The 15,456-nt window shown below is 43.3% G+C and overlaps 2 protein-coding genes and 1 non-coding gene across 4 annotated transcripts; 1 reads left to right on the top strand and 2 right to left on the bottom strand.

Moving 5' to 3' along the window:
* Positions 1 to 1,044: 1,044 nt before the first annotated feature.
* LOC121054015 lies at positions 1,045 to 1,205 on the bottom strand. Its single transcript, XR_005811482.1, has one exon. It is a non-coding gene; the product is annotated as a U1 spliceosomal RNA (small nuclear RNA).
* A 445-nt stretch (positions 1,206 to 1,650) lies between these two features.
* Positions 1,651 to 7,509, bottom strand: LOC102711796 (protein FLX-like 1). 2 transcript variants are annotated; one of them, XM_040522765.1, is made up of 4 exons: positions 6,849 to 7,509; positions 4,205 to 4,377; positions 2,822 to 2,967; positions 1,651 to 2,185 (listed from the first exon to the last, which is right to left on the bottom strand). In XM_040522765.1, exons 1-4 carry the CDS (start codon positions 7,430 to 7,432, stop codon positions 2,147 to 2,149), a joined length of 942 nt encoding a protein of 313 aa, XP_040378699.1. In that variant the 5' UTR covers positions 7,433 to 7,509; the 3' UTR covers positions 1,651 to 2,146. The 2 variants fall into 2 exon arrangements, with proteins under 2 accessions (XP_040378699.1, XP_006651959.2); XM_006651896.3 differs by having other exon boundaries at positions 1,651 to 2,163; positions 6,849 to 7,507.
* Positions 7,510 to 8,854: 1,345 nt separating this feature from the next.
* Positions 8,855 to 13,626, top strand: LOC121053896 (protein trichome birefringence-like 33). Its single transcript, XM_040522379.1, has 6 exons — positions 8,855 to 9,275; positions 9,377 to 9,591; positions 11,430 to 11,601; positions 11,917 to 12,116; positions 12,629 to 12,787; positions 12,877 to 13,626. Exons 1-6 carry the CDS (start codon positions 9,051 to 9,053, stop codon positions 13,214 to 13,216), a joined length of 1,311 nt encoding a protein of 436 aa, XP_040378313.1. The 5' UTR covers positions 8,855 to 9,050; the 3' UTR covers positions 13,217 to 13,626.
* The last annotated feature ends 1,830 nt before the right edge of the window (positions 13,627 to 15,456 follow it).

Below are 15,456 nucleotides of genomic sequence, written 5' to 3'. Positions count from 1 at the left end.
ATAGCGATGAAAATCCCTTTTTTTCCCCATTTTTCTGTTTTACCTTTTTCCTATCGACTATAGGCCAGATGTCAAAATATGCATTATACTAATTCATTTTCTGTTTTAGCGTGATGGTCCCTAATTGCCATATCTATACAAACAAATGACAAATCTGGTCCAATCACAAGTACTCTACCTATCAATATTTATTGCAGTAAAAAGAACAATTCTTTTAAATAGTAAAAACAATAGACTAACGATACATAAGAGCATCCTTAGCAGTTCATCTATCTCATCCTCTACCCTAAAAATAGAGAAACATCCATCTCATCAGCTATTTTTAGATGTCATCTATATTTCGAGATAGAAACTCTATATTTGAATGTTCTCTCTCTATTTTTAAATGTGGATGATGTCATATATGGATAATTTGCTGGAGTACAAAGATATAAAAGATAAACTTGTTTTAAATGATCATTCAAATAAAGAAATAAAGATATGGATAACCAAATTTAGATAATCTGTTGGAATGATCTATGAACCTACAAATACTAGTGTGTTTGTTGGTTTTATCATGTTTAAAAATTTTATTCACACTAGGTAGCAAAAAAATTGAATGCTGGAATTTACAAGAAATTATTTGTTGATATTTTCATGACGACGTACGGCTTTACCTAATCCTTCGTGTTTGTTTATATTTCAATAGATGACGTTGTTGACGTTTTTAAAAAATTGTTATCATTTTTTATAGATTAAATTTATTACTATTATAAAATATATTTTAAATTTTTTACATAAAATTTTAATAATGTAAAAGAGACGACAATATTATCAAAATAGTACAACTATTAGAATCACCTGGTAAAATAATAATAAATTTATAAGATTCACTTCCGTGGCAACGGTCTTCTACCGGTTTAAATTCAAAGTACGTAGACATACCAAAATATAACCTCAAGACAAATACTCGTATATGGGTCTACAAATCTAATTTTTAAGAAGGTTCGAAAAACCTTAAATTAATTTTGACAATTGGCAAGGACGTTTTAGTTTGGAGAATTGGCAGGGGCCGCGCGAACGCGTACCCCCTCTACCACAAATTATGACGTCCACTCTCCCACTTGGGGAGATGGTAAGCCAGCGCGCCCACCAAGTGCAATGTGGGCCACTGGCCTAGGCCACGAGCCTTCCTGATCGCCCGTTGACCCCGTCCAGGTAAGTATGGAGCAACGGTGCACGGGGCTCTCCTCTTATACCCGCCTCTCCCACCCCATCCTCTTCAAACTCGCGAGGTGGTACTAAATACAACGGACAGAGTCCTTCGCTCTCTCGCTGAGTCGGTCTCAGTTGTGGGCCTAGTTTTCGGCCTCATGGGCTGCGGAGGAACGAAGGTGGTATAGCCCACTAAGATGGGCTGGCCATGGTCTCCTTTTGAGCTAGAATTTGGCAATTGTGTCTTCATCTCATTAACTTGGTATAACCCGATGCCCTTTATCTGCGAACAAAATATTCACCTACTCTAACTTGTGTATAAGCCATTCCAAAAAAACTAGTGTGTAAGTTTTCGAACTATCATGAACATAGGCCTTGCCCTTCTCCAATGTGGAAATCTGGAAACGACGAAGAATCACCACTCAACAAAAACAACAAAAAGAGCAATGGACAGAATTGAAGCTTTCACATGCAAACGAAATGCGATGCATGAGAGAATGGTTTTGCTGACTACATAACTTGCACCTGTTGCCATTGACTCATAATCCATTGTATATTTACAAAGTGCTGCACCACTACATTCGCGGGTAATCACCAACTCTGACAAAACGACTCCCTGTGGTCAAGGGAACTAAACCATGGTACATCAGGGTGACACATTGACAATTTTCAAAAAAATATTAACTTTAGACTAATGGCTCGAGCATTCCATAACTGATTCAGGAAAATATATGAAAAAACACCGATACCCAACACTTCCATGGAACGAACTTGTCAACAGTCTTAGTTTGGTGTATCCTGCAACTATCCTTTTACATTGACAAGGCCCAGGATGACACCGCAAAGGTCAGAGTTATCCTGCCTAACTCGCGCCATTCATCTTTGGACATTGGTGTGCTGGCCCTCATATTGTGCATAATGAACAACAGGTACCATGTAGTGAGGGTTGCCATCAGTGCGGGTACGAACCTGTGGAAAAAGAAGACGACCACTAATATTCGTTCAGGCACTAGGAACATTGTTTTGGTATTAAACGCTTGGAACAGACAACCAAGTTCAGACTAAAGTACTAAACCTATGATCTAGCAATTGAGTGAGAATGATGTTCCTGACTTCCCTCACTAGAAATTAATCCCCAACAGAACAGAGCCTTTTCTTACCGTTCAGAGCAAGTGATACCCATACTTATCAACCTATATCATTGACAAATGGCGTTGACAGGGAGGGATTTAAAAGAGACTAAGAATACAAGTTACCATCACTGCTTAGTAACTATGTTGTTCTTCACTATAAAAACATGTTTCAAAAATAATACATCCCATTAGCAAATCATTTTAAGACCAACCCCAGTGATATACAAAGATGGGCACAGACAATATTTATAATGCACCTGGAATATATGTGTGATAAGGGTAAAAAAATTACTAAATGAGCCAAAAACATTTTATAAACGAAATAACAGAAGAAAAAAACTAGACGACACCTCAAACTAATTAAAATACATCTGTTCAAGTGAAAATGGATTTAAAAAGTTGGCTGTGCTTTGACATGCAAAACAGTGAGAGCAAAAGATATACCTGACACCAAAAATCAAATTGGATAACCCTAATAAAGCAATGTAACCAACCTGATTAGTGCTATAAGCATCAGAATTTCCATATGTTGCTGCATATGCTGCCTCGGAACTTCCATATGTTGATGCATATTTTGTCTCAGAGTTACCATATGCTGCAGGATATGTTACCTCGGAATTGCCATAAGTTGTAGGAAACCCTGAAATAGGATACATAAGGACTAATTCAAAATAATGTACAATCAAATCAATGTAATTTAGAGTGACAATTCAATATTGTCCAGCCAAAGGGACAGCTTCTCCACACAATTTTTAAAGAAGTTCAAGGCTACCAATTGAAAGAAACTATGAAATGTGGGTAGTGGCTTTTATGCCCTGCTTCAAAACCTCCCCACCAGCCACCCTTGCAAGTTCACACTCTAACCAATGGTTTTATAGGTTTCTATACAATAGCTTGAAACATTTTCAGCCATGGCAGGTGTTAAGGGTATATGCGTGTCAAAGGTTATTTTAAGATGGGAAAAGATTATGACACCCTTGGCACACTTGACACACATATATACCCATGACAAACTTTATACGCTCTTTTAGCCTATCTCAGTTGAAAGTTCATTCCCCAAGATTCCTCTCCTCTTCTAAGTCTAACATGGTATCAGCTGCTTCTAAACCTCTCCCTAACAGCCACCCTTGCAAGTTAACACTCTTACTAATGGTTTTACAGGTTTCTGTACAATTGTTTGAAACTTTCTTAGCCATGGCAGGTGTTAAGGGTACATGTGTCTTAAGTGTTTCAAGGGTACTTTAGTCTCCCCCCATCTTGGTATCAAGATGAGAAAAGACCATAATACCCTTGACACACTTAACACACATATATACCCTTAACAAACTGTATATGCTCTTTGAGCCTATCTCAATGGAACAAGTTCGTTCCCCAATCCCTCTCATCTTCTAAATCTAACATGGTATAGTAGCTAAGATCCAAACCCTAGCCACCAGTGCTTCTGACTGTCGTGCTGGTGGCAGCACTCACCACCAGCAGCAAAAATTCCAGTTCGTCACCCACTGCACAGCAAAGAGCAGCAGCAAGAAGTATACAAGGAGCAGCAATAGCAATTCATCCTCCAGCCCATCGCAGCCACACATATATGCTTTAACAGCAGGAAATTCCAGTCTTATTGGAATAGTTATAGACTCCAGCAACTAACTATGTTTCAAAATGAAGGGCATCAACTGCAAATTGACCATGTGGCTGCTAAAAGCAAATGCTTTCGATCTTATGATACCTCCCTAACTAGCAAATTTATTAACAGAACTATCACAATTTTTATTGGATTCAGTCATTGTAACCTATAAGAAAACAGCCATGCAAAAATCTGGGAATACAACATTTTATAAGCTACCATTTACACAGAAAAGGAATGTGATCCAGTGCAATACCGGGATTAGCTACAGGTGTTGCTGTGTTGACAGCAGTGGCCCGCTTTTCAGCATTTGCAAGATCCCCCCTTAACTTCTCGATCTCACTGGCCACAGCAATCATAGTTTTCTCCATTGCTTTACTTTGTTCAAGGTTATCAGCATGTGCCTTCTTTTCAAATTCAACTGCAGCCCTGCCAAAGTTTAAAAAGATCCTTTGAGAAAACAGCTCATCTACTATGATGGAGCACAGCCAGAACCATAAATCTGTACCAAGAAGAGTTTGTGGTGGTGATGGTGCAGTCTATGCCACTCAATTAGGATAGTTTGAGGATGGGTTTATATACACCTGCGTGTGTTGTTTAGGTCTTTTGGTAAAGTACCGCCTAATTTGCAAACGTGCATATGCAATTGCTGATCACTGTGATATATCTATATTTGTGTTATGTGGGCCCAGAACTACAGGTGGTGCGTCAGCTATCTTGGCTTCTCCACAAGTTTATGAGCAAGACTCCCTCCCTCACGCCCCTGGCAGCCATGACCTCACATGATGCTCTACTCCTGAAAATCTCCTGAGGCCCATGACATTTGTGCAATTTCTGGTATATTTACTTGAGAATCATCACAATGCACTGGCATTATTCTATTAACATAAATATCTCAGGAAGCTTGCTGACTGATAAGCTTTGTGAATGGATGAAATAGTACCATAAGAATTGGGGCTCAAGACACGTCCTAAATGGTCCAATAACCCTATACCAGATTTCCATATCGGCTGGGAGCAAGGTTCTAAACATTAAGCAGCACGGTACACTCACCCCACCAGCTCACCTTGTAGGCTTGTAGAGCTTATGCAGAAAGCGGCCCTGTGGGCATTTAAGAAGTACATGGGCCTTTTAATACATGAAAGTTATATGTGGGCCTTTTGGGTGTGTTTAGTTGGGGGCGGGATAAAGATGGATAGGATCGTTCCGCTAAAGTATTGGGATGATTGCTGTCTTTAGTTGGATGAACAAAATCTATCCATCCAGGATGATGGGATCCAACTTTGGAGGATAATCCTGAAAATCCTCAATGGTTCCGTTCATGAAAAAATGACAAACTATGCCATACGGGATGGTGCTCACCCAAACGTTTACTGGTAACTATCTGCATTGTCTCTAAGCAGGAGTCAAACAGCTGGTGACTAATCAATAGTTCAACCAAACACATCCTTACTAGCTGATCAGTGAAGCCCACAGAAAAATGGTGTGGGTGTGGGTGTGCGTGTGTGGGAGTTGGGGTTGGGGTTGGGGGACGATGGCAAGATGAGATGATAAGGAAACAGTATATATGGTGCTAACTCACATGTACTTAAAAGGACCTTACCAAATCAACTCATGCATCCTACCAAACACCTCATACGATCCCATCCCATATCATACAAGTAAGCAGACAAACTATTGTGTCATTCCATACCTCTAACCAAACACCTAAGTTGTATAATCTCATCCCATACCATCCATCACGTACCATCGCATCCTATGCATTCCAATCCCTACGACCAAACGTACACAATCGGTCTTGTATGTGGTAAGCAGCTGCAGATGTGGTTTCAATCCCTACGACCAAGTGCACCCAATCGGCCTTGTATGTGGTAAGCAGGCTGCATATCCACATATGCAGCCCAATTAACCTTGTGAACAAAACACATCTCAGCAAGGTTTGGCAACCTAGTATGCTTACGTGCTTGGTCGCTTGTTAGAACACTGGCTATAAGTGCATGAAAATGAAAACGATAGGTAGTGTTCTCAACGCTCAACACTTTGAGCTTTCAAGGGTAGTGCACACCACTACAATCATTGAAAAGTTATTGTCCACCATACGATGTATGCCTTATGATGAGCAAAGCTCATTTTGGTAATTTCAAACTTGAAAGTGCTATGTGACCATGTGATAAAGATTTAAAAATGTTGAGTGGGTGCACCGTCGCACCGATAAAGTGGCAAATCCATGTAAATTAGGACTACGAGAATTAACACCCCTAGCAACAATCTATTCCTAGGCATAGACTGGATCCTAGCTTTTTATATAGTTAGACTAAGTTGGGTTTCTCCAAATCAGTTTTATGAATTAACTAATGACGATAACATGTGAAATAGAAATGATTCCTAATCTCCAGCAAAACAGTGAACAGAGCATGTTCAACAACTCACGCTGTATCCTGGCCATCTATCTAATACACTTCAATTATGCCTTACAATGATGACTCTGCCATATAGTTCTAGCAATTTGCCGAACATAATGTGATCATGTTATAGGTCAGTAGGTCACCATGTTTCGAGCCTTTCAACTCATAAAAACATGTGCAAGCAGCCAAGCAGAATCAAAAGGTTCTGGAAGACCAGTTTATTTGAATAAACTAGCATCTAAACAGGATGAATGTCGAAGTACTAAATTATGATACATCATTGACCAACTCTAACTAAACCCTCGGTAAATGGCATGCCCAGATGTAGAAGCGCCTGCTTAACTAGAACTCTAAAGTATACAGTTTCTTCCTTGCAATGCATAAGATAGAACACTAAAGTACATTCACAAAATGTAAACACTAATAATCAAAGCATACATTTAGCACTGAAATGATGGCATTAAAACTGGATGATCAAATAAACCAACAGAATACCTGCCCTTCTGGATCTCCCGGCGCATGGTTTCAACCTGGGCACGGACGGATTCAGTCTTACCCGCCTCTGCCTGCAAGCGAGCGAGCTGCTCACGGAGGTCCTGCAATCGATCAACGAGTTCAGTGCGCGCGGTGGCGAGCACCCGCACGTCGGCGTGGACCTGGTCGGCCTCGGCGCGCGCGGCAACGAAGGTCCGAGCCTCGGCCTCGATGCGCACGGCCTGCTCCGCCATGGCGCGGACCTCATCCTCGCGCTCGGCTCGCGCCTTGGTGGCGGCGATCGACACCGCCCGGAGCTCGTGCTGCGCGCCGATGAGCTGCTGCTGGAGCGCGACGTGTGTGGCCGCGAACCGCTGGTTGTCGACGAGGAGGTCCTGGATGTCGCTGTCGCGGGCGGACAGCCGGTCCTCGAGCGCCGCGACGGCGGGGTGGGGGGCGAGCCCCCCTCGCGGGTGGTGGACGAGCACGGCGGCCGGCGGGGGCTCGTCGCGGGCGCCAGGAGGCGGCGCCATCGGCGCGCGTCCGAGCAGCGGCGGGGCGGAGTCGTGCAGCTTTATGACGTGCGGGCCGCGGCGGGCGGCCATGGCAGGCGGCGATGGCGGCGGCGGCGAGGGCTAGCGCCGCCGGATTGGTTGGTTGGTTGGCTCTCCTCCTCGACGAGGGTAACGTGAAGAAGGGGAACGAGGGGAAGGGGAAGACGAGACGGGGAAGAGCCTTCCTCTTGGGCCTTTGTGGGCTTGGGCTCTAATAGCCACCTCCTCGGCTCATTAACTCCAAAAGCCCACGCTTACATTTCTCTTTCTGGGCCCACTATATTTCTCTCATTTCATGACGTGTCAGCGCACGTGGCATTGTCATGGGAGTTGACCGTTGACCTCGCGTGATTAGCGGCTGCGCGTTGACATCGGCCGTCCCCTGTCTCTCCCCGCCAGAGTCTCGGAGCGTCTGAATAATTTTGGTGCAAGTTGCAATCAGGTTTGGCCTGTTGCAACTCAGTTTTCTGACGAATCATGTGGTGCCATTTGGTGATTAGAAAAACAAATTAACAAACGAAACCGCAGTTAACCGCGACGCTGTGGGTGAACCGTGTGGGCAAGGACAGAGCATGAAAGAAGCATCTGCCGGAAATAATTAGGAACTATGGAGTTTCAGTCAGCAAAAGATTCATCAGCCAAAAAAAAAGCTTAAATCGTCGTAGAATTTAGCTCGTCAGCAGTCAAATGAAAAATTAGGCCAGTGGATTTTGCACAAGCAAAAAGAATGGAGACTGGCTGAATTTCACATCACATGCATGTGAGAAACTGAATGAATTCAGAAGCATTTTGGAATATGAAACTACTGTTGAGTACTGTAAGCGCATTGCATATGCCATCAGTCCGAATTATGAAATTTAAGATTGTTCCCATCACTGGTACTAGTATGCTAGTACTACTTCATTAATCACTCGTCATCTTCTTGCAAACATCGTTCTCATAACTGCAACGGGACAAACCCATCCTCCCCCCAGTAGCATGGACCAGCATATCAAAGAATTCAGGATCACTGCCTCCACTGCACCTCAGATGTGGCCCTAGCTAACCCACACACATGGAAGGAAAAAAGCTTTGTGCCTTTGTGTAAATTGTGTGCCCAAGATGATGCATGCTTAGACAAGAAGTACAGTACTCTACCTAAACAAGTGTGTTTAGTGACAAGTGTAACTGTAACCCTTCTACAGAGACCTCATCTGAAACTTCTGATAACACTCTTACAATTCTGAGCAATTTTACTGTTTGCAGGTCGCAGATACAAATACTATATAATACAGTTAATGAACAGAAAGCATATTATGATACAGTTAATGAACATCCAGTTTGTTAATTGAGCAAATTAAAGTGGGAGTACATTTGTTAATTGCTCCAATTCTTAGCTACTCCACTTTGTAGTTTGGAGAGGCACCAACTTTCTGCTCCTCTACCCACTGCCAGTAACCAGTAATCGACCACGCGGTTCAACCATTCATTCAAGCCTACTCCACCAAAGGGGAAGAAGGGGCCCAGCAGCAAAAGCAGCTGCAAGCCTCTCCTCTCCTCTCCTCATCAGTGCAGAGCCAAGAACACATCTTCTCCTCCTTTTCCTTCCTTCCCGTTGCTCCTCCAGATCCCAGGGTTGGGTTCATGCGTCAGGAAGCGTAGCAGCAATCTACATGGTGGCAGGGGGAAGATGATGAAGCCGCAGCACGGCATGGCCGGGCATGGAGGAAGGAGGACCCCTTTCTTGACATCGTACGCGCTCACGCTCGCCTTCATCACCTTCGTCTCCGTCCTCTACTTCAAGGACTTCTCGTCGACGCTGCACCAGCCCTTCCTCAGCCGCCCGCCGCCGCACCGCCGGCAGATCGGCCGGCCCCGCGCCCCCGCGCGCCACCATGGCGGCGGCAGCAGCAACGTAAGCGAACCTATCTAATCTAGTCTCGTCTCCCTCCGTATCATTGTGCTTCTTCTCCCTGGCTGCCATGCCAATGCGCGCTGACGACTTGGTTGCTGAAGTCCGGTGATGCGCTGCCGCCGTTCGCGGTGGGCGCGGCGCCGGCGGGGTGCGACGTCGGGCAGGGGGAGTGGGTGTACGACGAGGCGGCGCGGCCGTGGTACGCGGAGGAGGAGTGCCCCTACATCCAGCCGCAGCTGACGTGCCAGGCGCACGGCCGCCCCGACACCGCCTACCAGCACTGGCGCTGGCAGCCGCGCGGCTGCCCTCTCCCCAGGTAAAACCCATTCTTTGCTCGACGGCGACCGTCGCCGTCGCGTGCAGCGGACAGTGGCAGTAAATTCTCAAATTCTCTCCTGGTTCGATCCTTGCCATAAAAAAAAGGAATCTTTGATAGAGAAAAATCAAGTTGGTGCTCGCGGACCAACTAGATCGAGCGAAGAGAGCACGTTTGTTCCAAAAAAAAAAAGATGTTATCTTGATTCTTGGGTAGATTAATTACGGTATTACGGACGGAGTACTCAATATTATCCCAGAGAGATTAAAAATGGACGCGTCATGTGGGTCGCCCGCCTGGTCGTTCTTTCAGGTGCAGGCGGGATCGCCGGGAAACGGTGGAAACTCCGGCGAGATTTGTCCCGTCCGTCTTGCGTGGGAGAGCGGCCGAGTGGCGCGGCGTGTATCTCGGGCTGGGCTGTCGGCTCAGGCGGGTGGGGTGGGTGGCCGCAGGTGAGGTGAGCGGTACGGATGGGCGGTGGTAGTTCGGTGGCCCGGTGCGAGACAGCGAGATGGGTTCGTGCGGCGAGGGGCCACCCCCACCACGCGACGCGCGGCAGCAACCAGCCGTAGCAGCAGCATTGATGCGGCCGGCCGGACTGACTTCCCTTCTTGGCGTGATAGGTCGATCAGCCAGCCAACCTTCGCCGCCGGCCGGCCGGCCGGCCACCACCACTCGCCGTGAATCAAGTGAGAAAGCGTGAACTCCCGTGTTGATGCGTACGCAAGGTCGGAGTTGGGATGGCCATCTACGCCGCGTCCCGTGCAGTAGTCACATGAGAGCTCCAGTTGTCGGAGCTGTGTGGCATTGAGGGTGCAGGTGTCACATGGGAGCACGGGGTTCGAGGGGGAGGAGGACGGCCAGTGCCATTGCCATGGCCATGGCCATGGCAAGAGAATTCCTTTGCACTTTTGTAGCTTTGCGTAATGCAATGGTATGGATGGAGCCATGGACCCATCTCCATCTTGCAAGGTTTGGGGGGGTGAGGGGGTCCCTTTATTATACTTCCCTTTCTGCGGATCTGGTCTTTGATTCAACGATAGTTCTGATGATGAGGGGGCCGGTTGCTGCACTGTTGCTGTCTGTCCTCGTTCTAGTCTTGGGGTTTAGACTCTCGTATGGATATAGCTCGATTTAAATGTGCATTTGATAATTCATGCAGTTTTGGCACAGACCTGTACACATAATGGTGCAGCTCATCTGCACATGACCATGTACTATTTTGCCCATTTTGATGTACCTTGACTGGTTCGTACAAATTTTCAAATCTGTTCAAACAACTACCCTGTTTTTCTAAGCTCAAATCCAGGGGAGTTTTGTATGTATGCTATGGTGCATGATTGCATGAGCATGTAATTTTCTTTTCTTTATTTGCCTACGTAAACTTATCAACTCGTTTGTAAAGATTCTGCTTTTCATTAATTGCCTGCCAAAACTTATCAGCTTGTTTGTAAAGATTTTGCTCGTCCACAGTCCCACAAAATTTTGGGCACATTTCTGGGTCATACCATGGGGCATGGGCAGACCTTGGCCTCGGGCCACCTGTGCCATGGTCTGAGGCCTAGGATTCAAAGCCCACTATAATGTGCTTCCTTTCACCAGTAATAGGCATGCCCAGCACAAAATGCAATGGACTGAGGTCTTGGGGGTGTACTGTGGCACTAAACTCTCTAGTCATCTCTTAAATAATGTTGAATAAAATATTTATGAAAGCATTTCAGGTGCTCTTAAGACTGACTGCCTCAGCTGAGCCACAATTGATATGCTAAATTGTTAACCAACCTCTGCGGTAGTTTCTGTCTATATATTCTCATGCTGAATAATGTCATGCATTGCAGCTTTAATGCAACCCTAATGTTGGAGATGCTGCGGGGCAAGCGCATGCTGTTTGTTGGAGATTCTCTGAACCGTGGTCAGTATGTGTCACTGATCTGCCTCCTACATCGGTCCATCCCTGAGAGCTCCAAATCCATGGAAACTTTTGACTCGCTTACGGTTTTCAGAGCAAAGGTATTCGTTGTCTGTGCATGTGTTTTGTTTTGTTTTGTTTTTCCTTTATCTTTCTCAAGGGAGCTTACAGCAGAAAATTTAACTCAAAATGTGATGAACTAAAGTCTTTTTTTTTCTTTTTTTTAAGAAAATGGAACCGAAACTTTTCCATGATTACTGAACATAATGTGAATGCCAAAGGTTGCTAGAGCAGACACAGAGAGCAGCATACTCCAAATTTAGAAAATTTTACATCTTAACGCTCTTTCATTCTATTAGCTTGTTGAATTATCTCACTCACTGAATATGCTTGATTTTGTTTATTTTTCTTGCTAGAACTACAATGCCACCATTGAGTTCTACTGGGCTCCCTTTCTAGCTGAATCAAATTCTGATGATGCTGTTGTTCACCGTATTGCGGATAGAATTGTAAGGGGGACGGCCATTGCAAAGCATGCCAGGTTTTGGAAAGGAGCTGACATCTTGGTATTCAACAGCTACCTTTGGTGGATGACTGGACAAAAGATGAAAATTCTGTAAGTGTCTTCTATTATTACTCGCCTGAAGTAGCTTTTATATCTGAAGACCGTAGTAAAATTCCTTTATCCTTTCATTTGTATCATTACTTTTATGCGGTATGTTTTAGAACATTTTTAATATCTCTTGTTCTCGTACAATTTAAAACTGTCTTTGGATAGATAAATTTTGAGAGGATGTGGAAAAGTTCGGCAAAAAATAGCATGTTGTGTTGAGCATTGCATCACTTCTTTCCAGGCGAGCATTGAATTGCTAATTTATTTGTTTGAACCCAAAGGTGCATGGTTATTTCTTCAGAGTAGTGCTTCCATATTCTCCCCCATCCTATTCTCTCACCATTCAAAGCATCACCAAGGTGGTAACTGGTGTTTATCACCCATTGGGTTTTGCTTCGGGATTGGTGAAAGAGAGCATGAAATGCAAAAGCTATAGATTGTCTAGACCACAAGGTTACTTATTTAAGCTTGGGTTGATCAGACGCTAATGTTAACTCCGAACACATTACTTCCAGGAAAGGTTCTTTTGAAGATCAGAGTAAGGACATTGTAGAAATGGAAACAGAGGATGCCTATGGGATGGTACTGAATGCAGTGGTGAAATGGGTGGAGAACAACATGAACCCCAGAAGTTCAAGGGTCTTTTTTGTTACAATGTCACCCACTCATACCAGGTAAGACCAGACTCACACCAGACTGGACACACATATCTGATGATCATATATCATAGTTTTTGAGTTGCATTGCTATCTTCTGCCCTCAGGAGCAAAGATTGGGGCGACTATTCGGATGGAAATTGCTACAACCAAACTGCTCCGATCAGAGATTCGTCATACTGGGGTCCAGGAACTAGCAAGGGTTTGATGCGCGTCATTGGAGAGGTGTTCAGCACATCCAAGATCCCAGTGGGGATCGTCAACATCACCCAGCTCTCCGAGTACCGCAAAGACGCGCACACCCAGATATACAAGAAGCAGTGGAACCCGCTGACCCCGGAGCAGATCGCCAACCCCAGGAGTTACGCAGATTGCACGCATTGGTGCCTCCCAGGTCTCCAGGACACCTGGAACGAGCTGCTCTACTCGAAGCTGTTCTTCCCTTGATCAGAAGATCTCAGTTCGTGCTGTGCAGTCTGGAGCACTGATCCAATTTGTCTGAAGAGAATTTTGCTGAATGCCACGTCCAAGTTGCGAGTACAATATATATATGTCACCTGCAGAGTTCTGACGGCGCTGGAGAAGAGTCAGTCTAACATCATCATACAGGTCCAAGCATTCTGAAGATTACGATCGGATCATACGTATGCAAGGAGCACTAAATGGAGATTATCATGGAAATGGTGAGCTCGTTGAAAAGCCACATGCATACTGTACTACTAATCAGTAATCACATGGCTGCTGATTGTGTTGAACATGAATGTCGAGGCGACAGTATTCTTGTAGTCGCATGGAGAATATTTTGTGGCCTTTCCGAGTTAATGAAAGCTAATCACATGGCTGTTGATTTTGCTGCATATTTTTTTTCTCGATCCATAACAGGATATCCTCGGATTTGTGTCTGAATTAACTGAACTTAGCTTATCATAGCGCACAACCAAATGCTAGTGAGCGCCGACACTGGATTGTTTTTTTTTTTTTTGGGGGGGGGGGGACAGCATATTGGTGTTTAGGTGATAAAATAAAAATTTTTGGTATCACATCAAACATTTGACCGGGATGGTAGGGTTTCGGATACGAATAAAAAATGAATTTTAAACCGCGAGACGAATCTTTTAAGCCTAATTAGTCCATCATTTACGTATGTGGAGTTACTGTAGCATTTATGGCTAATCATGGACTAATTAGACTCAAAAGATTCATCTCGCTATTTCTCTCATAACTATCCAATTAGTTTTCGTTTTATCTATGTTTAATACTCTATTTAGATGTTCAAAGATTTGATGTCATGTTTTTGAAAAACTTTTGAGAACTAAACAGAGCCTCAGCAAAATATTAGAATTAATACAAAATTCTTATATTACAGTAAATCATTAAATTCTAAGAACGCGTATATTTTGTTTATTTGTTGTACTACTTTTTATGTGTCTCACTGCAGGATCAACAAACACTAGCATGTCGCTCCGGACTCCGGAGTAGATATGGAACTGAATTAATTATGCATGAAGAAGAGTTGATAAGATACAGCTTTCTTGGAAGCTGAGAGCGGTGGACAAATTACAAAGATCGTACTACTCGTAGGTTGACTTCATGATTCTGGCTATCTCTATTTAAAATTTTTGCTACGGCTGCCGACAGATATGTCTCGTGACTTTTGTTCTCTTGCTGATAGCCTAGTACCAGTATCAGGCCACGTTTAGTTTTTAAAAACTTTTCTCAAAAACATCATATCGAATCTTTAGATATTTAAATAAAACATTAAATATACGTGAACATTAAAATTAATTATATAGTTATGGAGAAAATCGTGAGACGAATCTTTTGAGTATAACTAGGACGTGATTAGTCATAAATGCTACAGTAACCAATATGTACTAATGACGGATTAATTAGCCTTAAAAGATTAGTCTCGCGGTTTCCAGTCAGAATCTAAAATTTGTTTTATAATTAGGCTGCGTTTAATTATTTAAATGTATTTTTAAAAATTTAATGTGATGTTTTTTTAAAAAAATTATAAACTAAACAAGGCCCTGTACTATACCGTACTAGTGCGTGTAGTACATCTTACCGTCTCTACTGCTGGCTCTGTAAAAAAAAACTTTATTTTTTGGAAACATACTATACCGTACTAGTGCGTGTAGTACATCTTACCGTCTCTACTGCTGGCTCTTTAAAAAAACTTTATTTTTTTGTTGTTTCCAGAGGCTATCTGTCTTATTTAAAAAAATATAAAGTTAAAATATTTAGTCACACATAAAATATTATTTATGTATTAATAAAATATTAATAAAAAATAAAATAAGATGGAGATTCATTGTATTTAAAAATTAAAAAAAATTGGAACGAGTACCACAGTAGCCATGGAAGCATCCTCTTCTTTTCAGCTTGGGACAGGACATGACCCTGCACCAACCTACCTGTCCTGAATGACAGGTTTCCTGCAAGATTTGAGTTTATAACCGTAGTCTAATCTGCACCGCAGAACATAAAAAAATAAAATTTATAAGAAAAAAGAGTGAATTTATAGTACATTTTGATATTAAAGTTTCTCTTACTCTGACAACCGGTTTTCATCTTTTTTGAAGTTTTGACATAGATCAAAATCAAATTCTGGGTATGTTGAAATTTCGAATGGTTTCCAGCAAATTCAAATTTGAAACATTAGGTTTGATTTTAAACGTGGGAAA

Source organism: Oryza brachyantha, chromosome 3, assembly GCF_000231095.2.
Source record: "Oryza brachyantha chromosome 3, ObraRS2, whole genome shotgun sequence".
Classification (NCBI taxonomy): Eukaryota; Viridiplantae; Streptophyta; class Magnoliopsida; order Poales; family Poaceae; genus Oryza; species Oryza brachyantha.
The sequence above is the reverse complement of the archived record's forward strand: the minus strand, read 5'-3'. Positions and strand labels throughout refer to the sequence as shown.